At 40.7% G+C, this 23735-nt stretch overlaps 1 protein-coding gene and 1 long non-coding RNA gene across 4 annotated transcripts in view; one reads left to right on the top strand and one right to left on the bottom strand.

The window, feature by feature from the left end:
* PCSK5 (proprotein convertase subtilisin/kexin type 5) overlaps positions 1-23735 on the top strand; it is a 457726-nt gene that overhangs the window by 248175 nt on the left and 185816 nt on the right. For all 3 annotated transcript variants that reach the window (XM_038527061.1, XM_038527060.1, XM_038527062.1), the window contains exons 11-13: positions 4211-4328; positions 5546-5734; positions 15480-15616. In XM_038527061.1, coding sequence (XP_038382989.1) covers positions 4211-4328; positions 5546-5734; positions 15480-15616 — 444 coding nt within the window. The remainder of the gene's footprint in view (positions 1-4210; positions 4329-5545; positions 5735-15479; positions 15617-23735) is intronic.
* The window catches only part of LOC111096657, a 71060-nt gene that overhangs the window by 21900 nt on the left and 25425 nt on the right, over positions 1-23735 (bottom strand). Inside the window, exons 3-4 of the long non-coding RNA XR_005354131.1 lie at positions 13632-13719; positions 12109-12178 (exon numbers count right to left, since the gene is read on the bottom strand). This is a non-coding gene — a long non-coding RNA (uncharacterized LOC111096657). The remainder of the gene's footprint in view (positions 1-12108; positions 12179-13631; positions 13720-23735) is intronic.

Below are 23735 nucleotides of genomic sequence, written 5' to 3'. Positions count from 1 at the left end.
TTTCTGAAATTTACTTCAGTAAATTTCAAGATCTTTAATTACTCTGTAAACCTACTTTGTTCCCTTGATAGCTTTCTAAATATTGATTTTTGAATCTTAATTAATGTTCAAACTATAATTGAATGTTTGCTGCCCACATTCATAGAAATGAAATTCAGTTTCAGCTGCTTGGATTCCTCCTCACACCGTTATCTTCATAGAGTTTTGCATAGTACTCATGGCTTGCACAGAGACAGTTCTACTTGATCATCATAAAGTTATTTTCATGCTCAGGTTTTGCTCTGAGCTTGGCATGAGAAATGTGCATAAATAAAACTAATTTAGGTATGGATGGACATAGTACAAGGAGTTGTTTGCCTGGTATATTTGCTACAATCATAATTTTTTTTAAATGTGAATATTGGCTCTCTACTCAAATTTGGTGCGTTAATGAAGACTTCATAGAAGTTGGTAATAAAAAGGACAGACCTCCAGATTTCCCTTGTAATTCTCATGTAAACACTGTATGCCACTTGGTGAATTAAATTTCTCCTGTCAGTTGCATTCATTCACTTCACAAATCCATACAGAAGCACTACTCTTAGCTAGGTGCTCTGCAGCCACTCATGGGCATTCCCACTTCCTGAGGCCCCTCATGGTGACAGTGTGATGGCCAAGGTGACTTGACCCAGATAATCACCAAAAGAAAGGTCTGTTTCTGAATTTATAGGTCATTTTAGAGTAAAAAAACTTTATATAATATTTTTAAAATTATATGTCAATTATATTTTTGAAAAAATATTCATGCTTCTCAACTGTTTAATGGGTATTTCCCTGGATGGCATCATATTTTAAAAGAGTTTCCCTTCCTAACACATTCATTGTGTGATTATTTTCTCAGTATTTACTAAAAGCCAAACAAATAATTGCCAGTCAGAATACATGGAGTTGAAATATTGCTATCAGCAGCCCCCTCCATAAAAAGATATAAATTTATTTTCTTTTTTTCTTAGGCTATGATTTGGACAAATAATTTCCAGTATTTTAAAATACTAAAAATCTCCATGACTGACTGAATAGCCTTTACTGATCTAATCTAATTCCTTCATTTATTAATGTTCTATTAATATGATGTTTTTTTCCATTGACCTGCCAGTTTGTAGTTTAACTGGAACTCAGCCTCTTTTCTGAACATCTACTTAGAGTGTTGCATGAATGGACATTGTCTCTGGAGGGTAGGAATTGACTCTGAAAAGGAAACAAATTTATGACCTTCATAAAGACTCAAGGTGCTTTTCTGCTTAACTCAAGTGGTGGTTTCTCAGGCCTGAAGTGTTTGTTGTATTTGATGACTCGAGGTGTTAATTTATGTCCTAATGGTTGTTAGGTCGACAGTTACTGGGGATTGAGGCAGCAGCAAGTACAGTTGAACCAAAGTCCAGGCAGCCCTTGTGTTGTGCGCCCCCTCCCTGCCAAGTCCCCACCCAGCTTCTTCCCTTACTTGCCAGTCAAATCTTTCCTCTTTTTCCCCTAAACTGAGATCAAATGGTAAGTTGTGTTGGTTTAAAACCACTTGACTCTAGTGTGGGGATACTCGGGTACTGTGCAGAGTTAGAGAGCCTGGCCTAGCATATAGCATGTTTGGCAAGAATTTCAGTTCCTCTAGGAAAAACAGTGCCTTGGAATGTCCATGACGAAATGATACAGGTCATTGCCTATATAGATAGCTAAGTGATAAGCGAGAACCTGGGATTTCCATGAACTTGCGTAAAAGATCTCTACAATTCGGTTTCCTTAAGCCCACGCTTGACATTTCTCCTGTAACACATGGATCACTTTGACTCTCTTTTAACTAAGGAGGTGAAATGGCCTCGCATCATGTCCTGTAACTACAACTACATATACAGAGTTATTAATACAGACCCGTTAGTATATATTACCAATTTGTGATGAGGTTATTGGTGAGTTTTGCTTTCTTCATTCTTTTCTAGATGTATTTCCAGGTTTTCACAATGCATATACATTTCTTTTTAATCAAGAAATAATCATTTATAAAAGAAGTTACAAAAGTACATATAAAAAAAAAAGTACATATATAAGAATCCCACATATATTCTTACAATACCTAAGAAGGTTTATTCAGTTTCATTCAGAATATCCTGTCTGGCTGAGTACCTGGTACTATAATAATGAACCCTTACATTTGTATAGGTCTTGACGAAGATTTTCTCACATGGGACAAATTATAATACTTAATCAACTTAGTAATGGTGACAGGACAGACAATCATATCACAAGGAAATTAGGGATTAACTATTTTATCTTGTTTGTCAAGAATTACGTAATTGGCAAATTTCAGAAATAAAGCAGTATTTCTGAATCCTAACAGTTTTCTTTTTTATATGCAATCATCTTTTTTTCCCCCATATGTATAAAGTTCTACTAAATCCCATGAAACATAGGAGGAAATATAAGCCCTAGTTCCTGCCATCAAGCCATTTAAAATATAGTTGGGGTAAAAAGATGTGTGCTGATGGAATTAATTAGCAATTCAATTAATGACACAAATAAAAAGTGCAGTGTGTAATACAGCACCTGGCATAGAGAAGGCACTCAATAAATACTGGATGGATGCATGGATGGGTGGATGGATAGCTAGATGGCTAGATGGGCAGAAGAGTGGATGGACTGACAAATTTATTAGAGTTACAGGGACTAGAAAAGAGAAAAGTTCATTCATGACAGATGGCATTTCAGTAAATGTCTAGTGAGTGACTTTTATTGGTCAGAGGATATTTCAAGGAGAAGATAGACTAGCTAAGCCTTCCAGAAAGTTCCAGGTGTAGAATGTATTGCATAGAGCAGTTAGGAGGGAATTCTAGGCCAAGGTCTCAGCATGAGCAAAAGCAGTGAGGCAGAAAGAGCAAGGTGTGACTGGGAACTGTAAAGGAATGAGCTTTCTAAAGCACAGGTTCTGGTGAAGAAGTTGTTTTGCAGGTCGGATGGGACTATATTATACAACGTCTTGAATTTCAGGCTGAAGTATTTAATCCATCAGCCTGGCAGCTACAGACATTTTCACGTAAAATAATGTTATAAGGAAAATGTTTTAGGCAACAGATCTGGTAGCAGTATGATTTTGTGTTAAAAAAGATAAAGCTATGGGCAGTCTGGGTGGCTCAGCGGTTTAGCGCCGCCTTCAGCCCAGGGCCTGATCCAGGAAACCCGGGATTGAGCCCCACGTCGGGCTCCCTGCATGGGGCCTACTTCTCCCTCTGCCTGTGTCTCTGCCTCTTTCTCTGTCTCTGTGTCTCTCATGGATAAATAAAATATTTAAAACAAAAAGATATGAGTTTCATGTGGGGTGGAGATTTTTAACTATTCACTGAGATTTTAATGTATTTTTTTAAAAGAACAACACGTGGATATTGCTGTATCATCATTAAAATATTCATATATGTATTTGAAATTTCTGAGGCGGTTATTGTCAAATTCAGATTTCGATCAATAGATATTCTTACTGAGAACCAAAAGATTACAACATTCAAAGACAGTGGCATAAAGGTGTCGAGGCCTCCAAATGTTGCATGCATAAAGTTTAATCAATTTTTCACATACTGGAGGAAAGGTAATAATTTCTGTCTTCTGAGATATTCAGCCTAACTCCTGGATATGTCAGAAAGCTGATATTTCTTGCATGTATGTTCTTGTTGTGCTAGGAGAGGGTATAATACACTGTCACTTCTCTTTAAACCTATTAATTATCTTACAAAATTGATGATGTCATCACTTGAAGTGGTTAACAGTAAAGCCTTGGAGCCAAACTATGCAGGTCAGAATCCAGCTCAACCACTGAACTGCTACTCGGTCTTAGGTTTCTATCTGTTCCTCAGCGTTCTGTTCTCCTGAATGATGATCATAAATGGCACTAACATCTTAAGATCATGGAGAGGGACGGTCCAATGCCTGCCACCTAGTAAGAATTCATAAGTGATAGTCATGTTCCTAGTCCTGATACATAATCACTGAATAATATATAGCCATTTTATTTTCTTGTTAGGTTTGTTCACTTGCGTGATTTTGTTTGTGCTTTTCAGTCATTGCTAGAAAGAAAGCAAGGATCCCAGAGGGATGTGTCTGGGCTCCCTGCTGAGTGAAAGCAGACCTCAACATATAGAGCTTAGGTTTCTCCTAACCTCCATGAAGCTGACCAGCCTCTTGCCTTCCATAGTGAGCCACCTCTATGGTTTTGGACTGATGGATGCAGAAGCCATGGTGATGGAAGCGGAGAAATGGACCACCGTTCCCCAGCAGCGCGTGTGTGTGGAGAGCACGGACCGACAAATCAAGTAATGTTCACTGCAAGCAGACAGCCAAAGGATGCCCTGAAAGGGATCAGGCCCCCACAAGTGCTCGAGACAGGCCTTTGTTGTACATGGAAGCTGAAAGCTTGTGTAGTTTTCCTTTTTTTTTTTTTTCCCGTAGAGCAATTATAACATCCTAATAGAATGCCTAGGATGCTAAGCTGTTAAATCTACATAATAGGACCCAAGGATCCTTAAAAGCATCTCTTAGCAGGGGATTTGGAGGACCCTTGCAGATGGGCATTCTTAAGGTTTCTGCTCAGCCAATATTTCTTTTTAATGGTTTCAAGTATTCTTCTCCCTTATTCAGCAACTCCAAAAAGCTAAGCTTTGTATTCTGGAAACTGAGTACATAACCTATAATTACAAATTATTTTTTCAACATAATATGTAAAAATAACAATACGTTGGAAATATAAAATGGACAGAAAATAAGAAGTAGGGGACACAGTTTTCCTGTGGTTCAATGACAGTCTCAGAGACTGAAAGTCAAGCTTTGACTATGAAGAGAGGAAGAGTCACCATAGGAACAGCAAAAAATAAAAAAAATAACTTCAGGCAGTCTCTGAGGTGAGAAACAAATCAGCCACACACACACACACACACACACACTTGAACCAATGTCAGCGTGACTGGAGCCCAGTGTTCAGGAGGGACCTTGGCATGAAAAGAAGCTAGTGAAGAAGCCAGGAATGTTCAGGCAAGAGGAGGAGTGTGCCCATGGGTAACAGAGCAAGGAAATGGTAGACCAGGGATTTGAACCAAGGTCATGGTCATCCCCAGGCCTTCCCCATACCACTGTACCCTCTACCTGTGGTCCAAAAAGTATATCCCGTAGATCAGCAACATCACTGTCCCCTGGGTACTTGGGAGAAATGCAAATTCTTGGAGCCCACCTCAGCCTTACTGAATCAGACATCATGGGCAGGGGCTTAGCCCTCTGTGTCTTAACAAGGTGGTACCCTCAAGTTCGATAGCTACTCCCTGCATGAAGATAAAAGAACTTTAATTCCTATTCTCTCACATCTTTCCCACTAATAACCCAGATTAATCCTTAAAGTGGCCTTGGGTGATAGCACTGTGTCAGTTAGTATCCAGCAACCAGCCACCTGCATGTCACTGTGTAATCTTTCCAGGCCCGCAGGTCCACCCAGCCCAACCCCATTGTGTACTATGCTAACACTCTGTTCTCTCTGTTGCAGGACGATTCGCCCCAACAGTGCAGTGCGCTCCATCTACAAAGCTTCGGGCTGTTCTGATAACCCCAACCACCACGTCAACTACCTGGAGCACGTAGTTGTGCGCATAACCATCACCCATCCCAGGAGGGGAGACCTGGCCATCTACCTGACCTCGCCCTCAGGAACCAGGTCCCAGCTTTTGGCCAACAGGTACTGTGATGGCCTCTGGCCACCAGTGTATAGAGGTGACACCAACACTCAGCTGTTGTGGAAGGTAGAAAGTCAGCTGCTCCTTATGTGCTAAGAACCAACTAAGGGTGCACTTAGATGGGACAAGATGGGACAGTCCAAGCTCTTACTGCTCATACATAGATGAAGGAGTGCAGGGGTGCCTGGGTGGCTCAGTTGATTGAGTGTCTGACTCTTGATTTTGGTTCAGGTCATGATCTCAGAGTCGTGAGACCAAGTCCTAGGTTGAGCTCCATGATCAGTGGGGAGTCTGCTGGAGATTCTCTCTCTCTCTCTCTCTCTCTCCCTCTCCTTCTGTCCCTCCCCGCTGCCACAGCCAATCAATCAATCAATCAACCTGTTCTCTTTAAAAAATGAGGGAGGGGATCCCTGGGTGGCGCAGCGGTTTGGCGCCTGCCTTTGGCCCAGGGCGCGATCCTGGAGACCCGGGATCGAGTCCCACGTCGGGCTCCCGGTGCATGGAGCCTGCTTCTCCCTCTGCCTGTGTCTCTGCCTCTCTCTCTCTCTCTGTGACAATCATAAATAAATTTAAAAAAAAATTAAAAAAATAAAAAATAAAAATAAAATAAAAATAAAAAATGAGGGAGTGTCAAACTGCCTAGAATCTGTAGGCACAAATAGTATCACTTTTACTACTTGGATAATATTGCAAGGATGCCACAGAAAACTTGAAAGCCACCTGTTGTTCTTTATCGTGACAAAGAAATGCCAGAGCACTAACTCCTTAGTCCTCTGAGATTCTCTCCTCTGCCCTTAATTAAGTGGCTGCTGATGTTTGTTACAGATTAACTGGATTCTCTTGCCCAGGTCTTGTTCAATGTTAGAGGAAGTTCTGTTCTAAAACAGATGTGGGCAATTTTTTTTTTTTTCTGCAAAAAGCCAGTTAGTAAATATTTTGTGCTTTCCAGGCCATATTTCTGTGGCAACTATTCACCTCTGCCTCAGAGCGCAAAAGCCCCTAGGCAGTGTGAATGAATGGGCATGCCTGCTTTCCAATAAAACTTTATTTACAGAAACAGGCAGCAGGCTGGATTTGGTTTGAGGGCTGACTGGAATTGGCTGACCCCTATTGGAAAGGTTGGCCCTTTAGTCTTCTTTGCTCTAGAGGGTACTCAGTTTCTCTTCTTAGCCTCTTGCCTTCTCCCGGCTCCCTCCAGACACTGGCCCAGGATGTAACTGTATTGCCAAGATCCTACTGTTTATTTATTAACGAGAGACACACAGAGAGAGACAGATACATAGGCAGAGGGAGAAGCAGACTCCTTGAGGCGAACCCGATGTGGGACTCGATCCCAGGACTCCAGGATCAAGCCCTGAGCCAAAGGCAGATGCTCAACCACTGAGCCACTCAGGCATCCCTGCTCCGTAGGTTTTTGAATGGTTGGGAGCATGGGCAGCAGGTGCTTGCCAAAAAGTGGGACCAGAATGGGGAAATGCAGGTTGTCTTAAACGCTTTGTCCCCTCTATGGTTCGAAGATATAAACCACAGCCAGAGGCCTAGAAGCTTCTTTAATTTGATTTTTTTTCTACAAGATGAACATTTAATGGGAGCAAAAGTCATCTCATGAATGGCATATATAGTCCAAATGAAAGCCAACCTTCTATGCAGACATAGCCACCTGCCCACACAGCCTGGGGACTGCGGCCATGGTGGTCTTTGTTAGGACTAACAACAAGGCAGCAGGGTGGAGAGGCTGTGGTTGTGGAAAGGCCAGGGGCCAATGCAAACCTGCAGAACCAGAAATGAGCAAGTGCCACTTGCTTTGCAAAATCCCCAACATCATCTCTAGGACTGTGAGGACAAACGGAGAGCAGTTGCATTTCTGGATGGTAGTGACTGGGGGAACAGACTCTGAAATCTGTAATTACATTTTACTTCTCTGCTTGGAAGATGTGTGTTCCTTAAAACCTAAAGTCCTCCATCAGGGCGTGGGAAAACGTGGGCTTAGTGCTCTATGAAGCGCAGCTTTGCCAGAATAAGTGGATGCAGGTGCAAAGAAGGGAAGGCTGCTTTGGCATCAGATCACTGGCCGTGCCACCCATGCCCTCCTCCCTCCACAAACAGGGGTCTCAGCTGCTACCTGCCAGATAATTGCCACTACCTGCCAGATGCTTCTTTCCAGCAGGCAAGGCCTTCAGATGCACAATTACGTGATTACGGGGTCACACCAGCTGTTGCTACTGCAGCGAGGAAAGACCTTTTTCTCTGTTCTTTCATTTTCTTTGCCTTTATTCATCTGCATTAAACTTGAAAGAGAATCCAGGTGAAACACGGAGGCGCAGAGGTTTGCTGCACGCATGTGGGGCCAATGTCGTTCGAGCCTCCTCTGTTATAGAGAAAACAGTCCTTTCCCATTTGCTGTGGGCTTGGAAAGCTCAGAGCCCTCAGACTTTCTGGGCTTTTCATGCATATTTCAGTATTTGTTGTTGGCTTCCCCCCCAGGAATGACTTCGGTGAGCAGACTTGTAAGTAGGGAAGTCCTGGACCCCGTCACAGGATGACGGTGACACTGGCTTCCACCTGACACACATTCTTAGCAGAGGACAAAGTGCCCACCCCAACAGGGCTGCTTGACTTGTACCAGAGAAAAGAAGCAGGTATTTCAGATGCTCAGGGACCAGGAGTCCTAAAGTTTACCTCAGTCTCCGCCATCCAGGAGACCCCCTAGGAATAAAGTTGCCACCTGGAGTGTGTCTTCTCTGTCTGGGACATTTCCTTAGAGGGCTGTTCTTTTGCATGTGTTCCATCTCAGTCCTGAAAATAAGTAACCACCCCAAGGAGGTGGGCAGACTGGAGTGGCCAAGGGCTGGAGACACCCAAGAGATGTAAAGGTTGTCATGAACTCATTTATCCATGGTTCCCCATATACATCACTCAGAGCAGCTGTTTCCTGGGTGCACCCAGTCCCAAAAGCTGGCTCCCCCGCCCTTGCCTGGCTTGATGCTAGGAGCATCCCTTCTCCTGACAGTTATGGAAAGACAGTTTCTTTTGGCATTTTTCTCCTCCTGGCACGTTCTGAAGCTTTCCTTTGATGAGAGGAAATCTCTACTCGGAACCCTTTAGTCTCTGACCTAGTAAGCAGGGAGTTTTGCGTCCCCTAACCATGGCTCTGTCTCAAGGCCCATTCCCTGGATTGGAGCCGAGGACAAGAAGCATAGAAGACAGGTAGGGACAGGCTGATGAAGGGAAGATCTGCTTCCCTCCTGGGGTCCTTCATGCCGGTTTGAAAGGCAATGAGACTTCCTCAAGGAGGATAGGTCAAGTTTGGGAAGGAAATAGTGTGTCAGAGATTATTAATGAGAGCCATAAATGGTTGCCCTGTTGGATGCTTATCTTTCTTTCAAAGAAGTCAAGATTTCTAAGGAGGACCACTTACGAAGTTTCTTCACCACAGGAGGTTCCTTAGTGGAGGGGTCATTTGAGATGAAGGGGTAGAGCCAAGGTGGCCAAGTACTGTCCCCGCGCCATCTCTCCTACTCCAAGGGATTGTTTCAGTGTTATTTATTCCCCCACCACGCAGCAGTTCCTTGGGATTCGATTTTCTGCAAGGTCGCTGAACACTTGGCTAGTGTGGGCCGTCTGGAACCCCTCAGGGCCTCCCTGCCCCTGCTGACACAGGGCACTTGCTGGAACTCCCGTGGAGAACAGCTGTTGGGGGAAGAACGTTTACCCAAGCATCTGCAGGTGCTGAGCCCTGGAAGGCACTCAGCCGCGTTCAGATCCAGTCGAACTTGAGCCTACCCCATTAGCCCAGCATGCGAGCACCCCTGGCAAGCCAGGTTGATAATTTAGTGGGTGGGAGCGCTGAGTACACAAAGCAGTCCTGCAATGGGCAAATAGGTTAGTCTCTTCTAATCCCTTTGTTTTCTCCTGCCCTCCCAAGCCTCCCAGTCCTCCTCTTGGCCTGCACACCCTGCCTAACAAAAAAAGCTAAACCAGATAATCAGCACAAATGATTTACTTCTGGGGAGCCTCTGGAGGTCTCACATTGGCAGTGGGGGGGCAGTGCTTTAGGTGGGCTTAGGTTCCTTTAAAATGTTTTCAGACAAGGACAACCTCAGGTGGAGGCCTTTTTTTTTTTTTTTTTAATACCACCACATATTCAAATTCTGCCTGTGGAAATGTTTTCAGACAAAAGCTTGCTTCATCAGATTCGTCCTTCAGCTGCATTTGTTAGAATTATGAAAGCTGTCTTTCTCCCCCTGAATCTCCCCTTCCTCCCCCCACCCTGGCCCCAGTCAGTGAGTTTTAGATTTAGTGTAGCTGTATTGGCTCTCTGTTCCAAGTTTTGGCTTCTAACTGAAAGCCGAAACTTTGCCTTTCTTTCTAAATTTAATTACAGATGAATATCTCTGCTTCTAATTATGGTCTCAAGTAGAGAGAAGGTACCCTTTTGAGTCTGCAGAACCTATAGGCTTCTATAATTAACTCTGTTTAAATGTAGTGTTTATATTTGAGTCATTTTTGTTGCTGCCCAAATGTTCAGTGACTATTGACATTTGTAAAGGGTCACGTATATAAGTGCGTTTGTGGCTTGCAGTAAAAATGACACTTCTGCAGTGGAAATTTTACATTCCAGTAAGGCCTCACCGTAAGACCCCTCTTCCTCTCTCCCAAAGAAGGTACGGCCTTTGGAGTTGGAGCTGGGTTTGTCTTGACTTCACCAATTTTTGTGTTTAACTCTGAAAAGTGATTCATCCAGAAAACAGATGCCGCAGCGTCTGCCTCACACGGTTGTCACAAGCATTGAATAAGATCACATATGGCAAGTCCGTAGCACCGCTTCTGGAACACACAGTAAGCACTTAATAGGTGCTAACCCTTATTTACACAGTGCTTCTCAAAGCACCTGTTGAATGACTCCATCAGACACAGATGGCTGGGCCCCTCTCCCAGAGTCTGATTCTGTAGGTCTGGGTGAGGTCCATGAATTTGCATTTCTAAGAAGCTCGCAGGTGATGCCGAAGCTGCCTGTCCATAGACCACATTTTCAATAGCACCGATTTAAAAGATCACCCAACTTTTCAGACACATTCTTGTTATTTTCGTGTCCTCAAAAGACTTGGAAGCAGAACGCTGCTGGGTGCTGTGCGAATAATTTACAAAGGAGTCTGTAATCTAAAACAGATACTTAGATAAAAGCCATCCACTCCTAAATCTGCAAGATTACGTGCAGACATCATAGATCCACAAGAAGGAATACGTTTCGGGCTTGATCAGTAAGTAGTAGTATGCAGGTTGAAAGTTGGTTTTTTTTTTTTTTTTTTAATCATCTTTTTAGGTATTCTAAACCTGTAGAAGTAGTATCTCTCTCTCAACCTTTCTTAAAGAAGTAATTTCAATTGGGAGTGGGAGAGACAGAAAAACTTAATAGTGTGTTTTAAATACCCTATTTCAGAAGCAAATCATTTGAAACTTGCAAAAGCCAAACAGCTCGAGAAAATCAAAAACGGAATTACAATTAAGCCAAATAAGCGCTTCGAGCATTCCGTGAGTTCTACGTTGAATTGCGATAAAGCGCTAAGAAGAAAATAATAATTAAGAATCTTAGAGAGAGAGGGAAAAAAAAAAAGGAAACTTCCAAAAATATCTGTCTAAAGTCTAATTTTGTAGTGAACATAAATACTGTTTGGGGAGTAGTAGATGATTCTAAAATTAAGATCCACTTAGAATTTTAGAAATAATTATATGATAACACATAGCTGTCAGTACTGATAAAATGTCTTGTTATTTAGTTGCCATAACACCACTGAAGAATGCTGCAGCCTTGATACATTGGCTAGACTCTTTAAGTGAAAGGGGGAAGAAAGCTTATACTAATTATATGAGTTATTTCCTGAGTTAATTCCTCAAAAGGATGTGCTACACTTAATGGCAGTCTTTTCTACCAGGCTTCATCCGAAGTAATTTATTTGAAAACCGCTCACAGGGATAGGGCTGTGGGGCACCATTTTAATAACTGGATGCATAATTTGTGCTACCGCAGGCATATATCATTTCATCGAGCACATGATTATGAAGTCAACTTTGACAGGCAGGGTTTCTTTCGCTGCAACAGGAGATGCGGATCGGGCATGGAGTTAATTACTCCAGCTTCCCACACACTGGCCCTGCTCTATTGACATTTTATCCATGCTAATAATGTTGGCATGTATCGGGTTTCTTCACTGTTGGCACAGCACTGACGTTCAGGCTGGGCATTGGACTTTTTAGTTGATAAATGGGAGACCACACAATTAGAATCTCTTTAGCTGGCGTCCAGTGGTTTGACACTTGCTTGTCTCGAGCAAGTGTGTTGCTCTGCAACACAAATCGAATCTACTACCAGCATTACCTTTTGTGACATACAGATGAGGCAGGCTGGTCCAGTGTCACGAGGCCAAAACTAGGGAAGAGTTTCAGTGCTGAATCAGAAGAAAATAAAGAACGGGGGTGAGATTAGAAACGTGAGTGGCCAACAGCAATCAGTGTCTATTTCTTTCCCCATCAACTCTTTTAGCAAAATGCAATGATCGTGTTTGGCTGCATTTTTAATTCCTCTCCTCAACTTTTGTGTCCACATGAAATTAATGAGCATTCAGCTCTGCATAAAGGGAAGAGACCGGGGTGAGAAACTGCTTAGCCAGATAGACAAAGCCCGTTTATATTCGGGCTTTGAAACACTTATTTGAATGCCGATTATGGATATTTCTTCTTGGCACCCAGTTTATATTTAATTTGGGTTCCAAATGTGATTTGAAAGTGATTGGCAGCAATGGACTGGTTTCAAAGGTGGACAGGAAAGGGTGGAAGGGGAGAAACACAGGGTCCGCTAATCCAACAGTCAAATAATTGACCCATGAGTAATTAGAAGTTGGCTGGGGTTGTGGAAACAAGGCTGCCCCTCATGTGATGGCAGCCTCAAGTCTCCTTTGTAGTTTCTGGACGTGAGGCAATGAGCCAGAGGTTCTGTCTAAACTGTTTGGGAATTGCTTTTAAGTCCGGCACTCTTGGAAAGGTATTCTGTGACAAGTTGTCGCTTCAGTGCCCTCAAATGGCACAATGGCTTCAGCAAACTGGAGCCTAAATCAGACGTCTGTGGGCTGAGAAATGGTTCTAGATTGGTTTCTGCCTCCACTCATTTCTATGTCAACATGCTCCCTTTTTGGGATGTCTGAGAGGAAGGGCTATTTGAAAAGCCCCCTCCTCCCCCCCCATTACTGTTTCTCCTTTTCATCCAGTACCCTCACCCTCTGGGTTTACGTGAAGGACTCTGTGTGTAAGGTGTGTAAGTCAGTTACATGAGCCAGCAATTTCTTCTTGGCCGAGTCCAGTGTTAAGCCATAAGCTATGAAACAATCCCCATTGTGGTAGTACATGAATTATAGGATCTCCACAAAATGTATTGTCCCTAATCTAGTGGAGTTCCCTTACACTGAGGAGACATTCATGTAAGGAGCCACTATTTCCATCTCTGTTACCATGAGGGAAAGCTACCACATCCACTATGGTTCTCATTGAAATGCTGCACTCCTCTGATCAGAACTAACGCTTACAGATAGTATACAGATATCCTAAAATGAGAAAAAGGGGCTTCTCATTCACCGAAACTTTGAAAATCACCTCCTACCATTAACCTCATTATGGAAATTAACAAAACATACTAGAATATCCCAACAATCTCAGATGTTCTCCTGTAAAGAGATCTGTTCCACTCTAACAGCCTTTCTCAAATGTTCCCATACTTTCCAGCCATGGGACACTTTTGAGAGTGCTGATAAGTACTTGCCCTTTTTCTTCTTCTAAGGGCTGAGGTAGAGGTGATTTTCTTGTTTATTATGTTTCTCTAGGGAAAACTGCCAAGTGGCCACCATTTACCTAATACGCTCCAGTTGTGCCATCCAACCCGTCAGTTTCAGGATCCAGCTGGCATTTTAGAGGGATCCTCAAACATATTGATAGAATGCTTTTGTATGTAAAAAAAAAAAAAAAAAATTTGAATTCTGGTATATTAAATTATAAGGAAATTAAACTGGTTATTTTTGGTTTTAGAAGGGCACTTTGTCTCCCAATGGGAAAGATATACAAAGAACCTCAGATTATAACCACCCGTTTGGTGAGCATGAAATTAAAGCAAGGAGAGTTGATTGCATGTTCTGAATAGCCATCAGCATCGAGTTGCCATGAACTTTGTCTTTACTGAAGGACAGATAGGTCCCAGTAATGGGATGGTTGCTCTTAAGACTACTAGAGATATTTTTGTCTCTCTGTTTACCGCACTAGCTCTCAAATTCTTCCTCTTGTTCTATTATTTTTTTCAATAAAACTAATAGATGCACATAATTTTAAGTACTCTAAAAAGAAAAATCTGTCTCTTGCCCCATCTTTTACTTTTTTACCTTCTGTGTCCCATCTCTATAGAAATCATTTTTTTTTAAGTAGGTTCTACACCCAGCATGGGGCTTGAACTCATGCCCCCAAGATTGAGAGGTGCATGTTCTACCGACTAAGCCAGCCAGGCAGCCCTGTATAGAAATCTTTTGACTATTTCTTTGGGTAGTCCGACCTATATAATGTGCCTATATAAATGATGTGCCTCTTTTTTCATGTGCTTGTTTAATACGCTATCTGTCGACCTCTCTTTATTCTTAATGAGGATTCTGTTTTTTTTTTAATTTTCCTTCATATTTTATGTACCTCAGGATTGCATCAGATGAAACAAATAATTCTAGCTATTTCAAACAGAAATAGATTTTGTCTAGAGAATTAGGAGCTTATAAAAATCACTGGAAGAGCTAGAAGAGCAGAATGTAGGCTGGAGTTCCAGGCATGACTCCCTGAACTGGTTACCGTTAGTGGGCAGGCTCTTTTTACTAAGGCATAATTTACATACAATACAATTCACTTTTTAATATGAGTAATTTAATGATCTTTGACAAATATTGTATAACCATACACCATTATTCTCAAGATATAAAAAAGTTCTATCACCCCAGAACTTTCACCATGCCCCATCCTCCCTCCCAGTCCTTGGCAACCACCGATCTGTTTCTGTTTATGTCACCTTTTCTAGAATGTCTTTTGTGTCTGATTTCTTTCATTTAGCTTAAACTCTTTTGAAATTAATTCATATTTTGCATGTATTAGCAGTTCCATAGTTTTTATTCCTGGGTGGTACTTTGTTGTATCAGTATGCCAGAACTTGTTTACCCATTCGCTAGTTGAGGGATGTTTGAGTTGATGATGATGATGAATAAAGCTGCTGTGAACATTCATGTGGAGTTCTTTGTGTGAGCATATGTTTTCACTTCTCGGGTAAATATCTGGGAGGGGGATTGTTGAGTTACATGGTAAGAACTACCACACTGTTTTCAGAGCAGCTGTACCATTTTGCATTCCCATTAGCAGTGTAAGAGATTTTTCAGTTGCTCCACATGTCTAACACTCGGTACTATCAGTCTCATGGGTAGAGTCATAGCCTGGTTTTCCTGATAGCCAAACCTTTACCCCTTCCAGATTTGCTGTTACAAGGCCACCCTCATGCCTATTTGCCTGTGGTAGAACAATGATACATGTTTGGGTCTACTAACATCCAGGAGGAAGACAGCCTCCAGTGCTGAGCTGAACATGCTGATGGATACAAAAAGATCATTGATCATGGTCTTGACTTGACCTTCACTGGATTCTAAGTAACATACAAAACAATGCCTTATGATTCTCTCTCAGGCTTTTTGATCATTCTATGGAAGGATTTAAAAATTGGGAGTTCATGACCATTCATTGCTGGGGAGAACGAGCCACCGGTGACTGGATCCTTGAAGTGTACGATACACCCTCCCAGCTGAGGAACTTCAAGACTCCAGGTAAGAACTCCCTTTTCTATCATTTGGTTTACTCTGCAGAAACCAATGATGGAATGTATTTTGGCCTAGAAGTGTTTTTACATTTATATATCAACATCATTCTTTTTCTAAAGATTTTATTTATTCATGAGAGGTACAGAGAGAGAGGCAGAGACATAAGCAGAGGGAGAAGCAGGCTTCCCACTGGAAGCCCAATGTGGGACTCGATCCCAGGATCACAACCTGACCAAAGGCAGACTCTCAACCACGGAGCCACCCAGGTGCCCCAACATCATCCTTTTTCATGTGATCCCGTGCTTTGAGTTATCTGCAGATATTCCAGTTCTCAGCATCACCATTTGAGAGGTAATAATTGAAGGATTAAATAATAAATGTTTAGGTGTAAGCACAGGATAAAACGTGGCAGCTGTTGATTGATGTTTCAGAGTATATGATCCACATCTCTAACCAGCTTCTCTGGTAAGCAAACCAGCCTTGTCTACCTGCAGTGGGTTAAATTGCTTGGTCATGAGAAGAGGCAGTTCCCTTAATTATCTGTTTCTCTGAGTTTATTCTAAAAATTAATTTTCAGTACTCACAAGACATTGAGCTTGGCCTGTGCCAGTTTAACTGGTTACCAATAAAGAAAACGAATGGTGGTAATCTGCCCCATGTGAGCCGAAGAGCTAAGGAAAAAGATGTTTTCTAGAAAAGTAAAACATGGAAATTACCACATTAGCAAAAGCATATGGTCTCTCTCTTTCTTCATGCTAATACATAAAGCTTGTTTGTAACACAAAGTAAGGGAAAGTACAAATGCAGCGTGCAGCAGGAGACTGAACAGGTTTTCACAGCAACCTGTGTTGTTCGCGATGGAGCCTACGTAGTACTTGGCTCAATGGCAGGTGATCTGTTTGACAACCACCCCAGCTCCCATTCAGCTGTGGATACATCTTCAACCATCTAATAAACTCATGCTTCTCAGTGCTCTCTCTGTGGCAGCCCATCTGCAGAAGATCCAGGCCTGAGAACATTTTCAGATTGACATCCAATTCCAAGCCCTCTCCTGATCACAGAATTAATTAAGTCAGACATTCTGTGATCCACTGTAAGAGTGTATATTATTCAGATACTGTGGGCTGTGCAGGGCAAAGGAGGAACACAGGAATGGATCATGCATTTGCCATATTTTTGACCCCCCAGTCAGGGAAAGTTACTCATTCTGAGAGATCGTCTTTGGCCCACATCTGGCCATCTCTTCTCCCTAATTCTGTGAGGTGGTTCATCTGTGTTGCCACAGCCGACCCACACTCGGGGAGGTTAAAACCAGCATGGTGGCAAGGTCGCAGTGAATCGGGATAAAGGATTTGTTAAAAAGTAGCCAGGTCCAGCTCATCTCCAGCATGCCTCAGGAATATAATGGTTGCCGAAATGTGATCCAGAAATCGAATGTTTGTCAACAAGGCAGGGTGGATAGAAAACATTAGAATAAACTAGACCGTGGTCTCTAGACACTTGAATTGGCTCATCATCTACTTAGTCCCCAGGAACATCCCCTCCCGTCCCTTCCTCTTTCCAGACCAGGCTCATTGCTTGTGTGATAGGGATATACTGGGTCGTGACCCTCAGGGGCACTCATGGTGACATGGGTGTGCTGCCCAACCCCAGTTGATCCATCAGCAAGTGGCACTTCAGGGGTCTTACATCTCAAGAGATCCCAGGGAAATAATCACTGTCCAAATGTGGCAGTTGTATACCAGGGGGTGGGGGTTGGCCTGGGGGTAGCCTAAGGTACACACATAGAGGCACACTGTTGAGAATATAAGACAGTTACAGAACTGACTAAAAGTGACTCCTCTTTATTATCACCATGCACCAGCAATTCTAAAGAATGTCAATGGTAAAGTGCTCCTCCCCACAAGAGCAAACTACCCCTGGGGGCGAACTCACGGTAGACCTGGTATTTATTTGCAAGGGTCAGGGGCCACAAATATCAGTCTCTCTGCCCTCTAGGAGTTCAGAGTCCCTCCAGAGTTTATGATGATCATCTGTGCGAGAGACTCTCAGCAGGAGCCCAGATAATCTAAGGAGAAGCCAATGCTGTGCAAGAGGCAACTAGATTATCTGTGTAATGTGTATATGTTCCTGTGTAATCCCAGTCACCTCTAACCATTTTACAGATGTCCTTTTATGCCATAAGAGAGATATCCTAATGCTATTATGGGTCTGGGGTCAGTAGGCTTTAATAGATTCATACAGTGTTTGAATATCCTTCCTTCAGCCAATCTTCCAGTTTAGGGTTACTCACAACGTTGAAAAGGAACTTCTACTTCTGTGTGTGTGTATGTTTCTGTCACTGTTTCTGTGGTGTACATTCCTATGTAAGGTTTTTCTCTCTAATTGGGGATTTCTTTAATAAGCTACTAGAAATTCAGTTGGAGATGTAGGATTTTCGAGCCTGATGAAATGGTAGACTCATTCCCAAGTGTAGAGGTTCCTGATATCAGACTGAGCTGATACTTCTTTATTGTTTCTTCCCATTTGTTTATTGCTAAAATACATACTAAGGATTTTTTAAATTGAAGTACAGTTGACACAAAATGCTACATGAGTTTCAGGTGTACAGCATGGTGATTCGACAATTCTTTGTGTTATGCTGTGTTCATACAAGTGTGACTACTATCTGCACCGTACCATTGACTCTATTCCCTGTGCTGTGCTTTTCATCCCTGTGACTTGTTCATTCCATAACCCTAAGGCTGAATCTCCCACTCCCCACCACTGATGTTTCTCATCCTTCCATCCCTTTCCTCTCTGGCAACGACCAGTTCATTCTCTGTATTTATGAGTGAAATTGTATGGTATTTGCTATTCTCTGTTTCACTTATCTCAGGTTCGGCCATGTTGTCACAAATGGCAAGATCTCATTCCTTTTTATGGCTGAGTAATACTCCAGTGTGTGTGTATCTATATATATAGATATAGATATAAATATAGATATATTGTATTTTCTTTATCCATTCATCTATTGTTGCTTCTACATCTTGGCTACTGTAAATGCCACAGTAAACATAGGGGTGCATATACTTTTTAAAAATATTTATTTATTTATTGATCTATTTATTTATTTATTTATTTATTTGAAAGCACTAGTGTGGGGGAGAGTCAGAGGGAGAGAGAGCAGTTCAAGCAGACTTCCCATTGAACACGGAGCCCAACATGAGGCTCGATGCCAGGGCCCTGAGGCCATGACCTGAGCCATAATTAAGAGTCCAATGCTCAACCGACTACACCACCCTGGCGCCCCTACATCTATCTTTTTGAATCAGTGCTTTTGGTTTTTTGGGTAAATATCCAGTTAGTGAAATTACTGGATCATAGGATATTTCTACTTTTAATTATCTAAGGAGCCTCCAACCTGTTTTCCAGAGTGGCTGAACTAGTTTGCATTCCTACCAACAATGTATGAGAGTTCCTTTTTCTCCACATCCTCAATAACACTTGTTACATCTGTCTTTTTTATTTTAGCCAATCTGATTGGTGTGACATGATATTCCACTGTAGTTTTGATTTGGATTTCCCTGATGATTAGTGATGTTAAGCATCTTTTTGTATATCTATGGGACATATCTGTGTCTTTCAGGAACTGTCTATCCAGGTTCTCTGCCCATTTTTCATCGGATTGTTTAGTTTTTTTATGTTGGGCTGTAAAAGTTCTTTATACATTTTGGATATTAACCCCTTATCAGATATTTCCTTTGCAAATATTTTCTTTTCACTAGGTTACCGTTTTGTTTTTTTTTTTTTTGTTTTTTTTTTTTTTTGCCGTTTTGTTTTGTTAATGGTTTCCTTTACTGTACAAAAGCTTTTTATGTGGGTATCATCCCAATAGTGTATTTTTACTGTTGTTTCTTTTACCTAAAGAGACCTATCCATAAGTATGTTGCTAAGGGCAATGTTTAAGAAATTATTGGCTTTGTTTTCTTTTAGAATATTTATGGCTTCAGGTCTCACATTTAGGTCTTTCATCTATGTGGGGTTTATTTTTGTATATGGTGTAAGAAAGTGACACAGTTTCATATTTTTGCATGCAGCTGTTCAGTTTTCCCAGCACAATTTATTGAGGAGGCTTTTTCCCATTATAAATTCTTGACTTCTTTGTGGTAGATTGACTTTATAAGTGTGGGTTTATTTGTGGGCTCTCTGTTCACTTCCAGTGATCTCTGTGTCTCTTTGTGCCATATTCTTTTGATTGTTGTACTATTTTGATTACTATAGCTTTGTAGAAGATCTTGAAATCTGGGATTGTGATGCTCCAGCTTTGTTCTTCTTTCTCAAGAGTGTATTGGCTATTCAGGGTCTTTGGTAGCTTCACACAAATTTTAGTATTATCTGTATGGCCATTTTAAAATTATTCTAATCCATGAGCATAGACCATTTTGCCATTTGTTTGATCATCTTCAGTTTCTTTCATCGATGTCTTAGGTTTTTAGACTACGAATCTTTCACCTTCTATGTTAAGTTTATTCCTAGGTGTTTTATTCTTTGTGGTACAATTATAAATGGGATGGTTTTCTTAATTTCTCTTTCTGCTACTTCATTATTAGTGTATAGAAAGGCAACGGATTTATGAATATTAATTTTGTATCCTGCAACATTATGGAATTCATTTATTCTAGGGTTTTTGATGGAGTCTTTAGGATTTTGTATCTATAATATGATGCCATCTGCAAATAGTGACAGTTTTACTTCTTCCTTACCAATTTGGATGTCTTTTATTTCTTTTCCTTATCTGTTTGCTACAGCTAAAACATCCACTACCATGTTGACTAGAATTGACAAAAGTGGGGATTTTTGTCTTGTTTCTGATCTTAGAGGAAAAGTCTCAGGTTTTCACCATTGAGTATGACATTAGCTATGGATTTGTCCTTTGGCCTTTATTATGTTGAGGTATGTCCTTCTAACCCCATTTTGTTGAGAGTTTTTATTATGAATAAGTGTCGAATTTTGTCAGATGCTTGTTCTGCATCTACAGAGACCATCATAGTATTCTTATCCTTTACTTTATTAATGTGGTATAGCTCGTTGATTGATTTGCAGATACTAAACCACCATTGTATCCTCAGAATAAATCCCACTATGAATGTCCTTTTAATGTGTTAATGAATTTGGTTTGCTAATATTTTGTTGAGGATTTTTTAATCTGTGTTCATCAGGGATTTTGGCCTATAGTTTTCTGTTTTTGTAGTGTCTTTGCCTGGTTTTGGTATTAGGGTAATGCTAGTCTAATAGAATCCTTCCTTCCTCTTCTATTTTCTGGAATAGTTTATTAACTCTTGCTTAAATGTTTGGTGGGCATTTGCTTCAATGTGGATGGAACTGGAGGGTATTATGCTGAGTGAAGTAAGTCAATCGGAGAAGGACAAACAGTGTATGTTCTCATTCATTTGGGGAATATAAATAATAGTGAAAGGGAATATAAGGGAAGGGAGAAGAAATGTGTGAGAAATAGCAGAAAGGGAGACAAAACATAAAGACTCCTAACTCTGGGAAATGAACTAGGGGTGGTGGAAGGGGAGGAGGGCGGGGGGTGGGAGTGAGTGGGTGACGGGCACTGAGGGGGACACTTGACGGGATGAGCACTGGGTGTTATTCTGTATGTTGGTAAATTGAACACCAATAAAAAATTAATTTATTAAAAAAATTAAAAAAATATTAAAAAAAATAAAGGTTTGGTGGAATTCACCTGTGAAACCATCTAGTCCTGGACTTTGTTGTTTGGGAGATTTTTTTTTTTTTTTTTGGCTGATTCAATTTCCTTACCAGTAATTGATATGTTCAGATTTTCTATTTCTTCCTGACTCCATTTTGAAAGATTGTATGCTTGTAGGAATTTATCCATTTCTTCTAGGTTTTTCAATTTGTTGGCATATACTCTTTCATAGTAGTCTCCTATAACCCTTTGTATTTCTGTGATGCTAGTTCTTACTTACCTTTCATTTCTGATTTTATTTGGGTCCTCCCTTCATTTTTCTGGATGAGTCTGGATAAAGGTTTATCAATTTTGTTTATCTTTTCAAAGAACCATCTCTTGGTTTCACTGAATTTTTTATTGTTTATTCAGTCTCTGTTTATTTATACTGTGATCTTTATTATCTCCTTCCTTCTACTAACTTTGGTCTTTGTTCTTCTTTTTGGTGTAAGGTTAGATTGTGTACTTAAAATTTTTCATGTTTGTTGAGGTAGGCTGTTGAGGTTGACTTATGGTGTCATAAAATTCCCTCTGAAAACTGCTTTCTTTGTTTCCCAAAGATTTGGGATCACTATGTTTTCATTTACATTTATCTCAGCGTATTTTTTATTAAGCCATTGGTTGATTAGTAGCATGTCGTTAGCATCCATGTGTTTGTGGGGTTTTTTTCCTACTTTTATTCTTGTAATTGATTTCTAGTTTCATACTGTTGTGGTCACAAAAGATGCTTGTTTTGAGACATATTTTATGGCTTAACATGTGCTCCATCCTGGGAGAATGTTCCATGTACACTTGAAAAGAATGTATATTCTGTTGGTTTTGACAGTCTACTCTGTATAACTGTTAGGTCTATCTGATCTGATGTGTTGTTCAAGACAACTTTTTCCTTATTGATTTTCTGTTTGGATGATCTATCCATTAGTGTAAGTCTGGTTGAAGTCCTCTATATCATTGTATTACTGTCAATTTATTCCTTTGTGTCTTTTTGCTTTGTGAATTTTGTTGCTCCAATGTTGTACATAGATATTTACAATTATTATATCCTCTTGCCTTCCTTTGTCTCTTACTATAGTCTTTGTGATTAAAGTATATTTTGTCTGATAGACTATTTTTGTTTTATTTTTTCCTGCTCTCATTTGCATGTAATATCTTTGCATACCTTCATTTTCAATCTCTATGTGCCTTTAAGTCTGAAGTGAGTCTCTTGTGGGCAGCATATAGATGTGTCTTGGTTTTTTATTCATTCCACTACCCTCTGTATTTTGATTTTAAGTATTTAGACCATTTACATCTAAAGTAATTTATCAATAGGTATGTACTCATTGCCATTTTACTAATTGTTTTCTGGTTGTTTTTGTAGTTCTTGTTTTATTCTTTTTTCTTGTGATTGAGGACTATTGTGTTATGCTTGACTTTCTATTTTTTGTGTATCTATTAAAGGCTTTTAGTCGGTGTTTACCATGGAGTTCATGTATAACATCTGAAGTATATAGCAATCTATATTAAATTGACAATAACTTAAGTTTGAACACATTCTAAAAGAACTCCATTTTTATGACCCACCTCCACATTTTTGTATATATTTTCATATTTTACATCTCTTTTTTTGTGATTCCCCTTAACTATTTTTTTTACACATAATTGACTTTACTATTTTTGTCTTTTAATCTCTATACTGGCTCCATAAGTCATTGTGCTACTACCTTTACTGTATGTTTGTTTCTACTCGTGAAATTTTTCCCTTCCATAATTTTCTTCTAATTGTGGCCTTTTTTTTCAAGTAAGAAGTCCTTTTTAACATTTCTTGTAAGGCTACTTTAATGGTGATGAACTCCTTTAACTTTTGTTTGGGAAACTCTTTATTTCACCTTCAATTCTGAATGATAGTCTTCCAGATAGAGTATTTTTGGTTGTAGATTTTGGCTTTTTTCCCCCCTTTTAGCACTTCAGATATATCATGCCACTTTCTTCTGGTCTGCAAAGTTTCTGCTGAAAAATAAGCAGAAAGCCTTATGGGGTTTACCTTGTGTGTAACTAATTGTTTCTCTCTTGCTCTATTTTTTTTTTTTTTTAGAAATTTTTTTAAAGATTTTATTTATTTATTCACAAGAGACAGAGAGTGAGAGAGAGAGAGAGAGAGAGAGAGAGAGGCAGAGGGAGAAGCAGGTTCCATGCAGGGAGCCCCACATGGGACTCCATCCTAGGTCTCCAGGATCACGCCCTGGGCTGAAGGCAGCGCTAAACCGCTGAGCCACCCGGGCTGCCCTCTCTTGCTCTTTTAATATTCTCTCTTTATCTTTAACCTTTGCCATTTTAATTGCTATCTGTCTTGGTGTGAATTTCATTGGATGTGTCTTATTTTGAACTCTGCTTCTTAAAACTGGATAT

Source organism: Canis lupus, chromosome 1 (assembly GCF_011100685.1).
Source record: "Canis lupus familiaris isolate Mischka breed German Shepherd chromosome 1, alternate assembly UU_Cfam_GSD_1.0, whole genome shotgun sequence".
NCBI lineage: Eukaryota > Metazoa > Chordata > Mammalia > Carnivora > Canidae > Canis > Canis lupus.
Note: the sequence above shows the minus strand (reverse complement) of the source record. Positions and strands in the feature narration are given on the sequence as shown.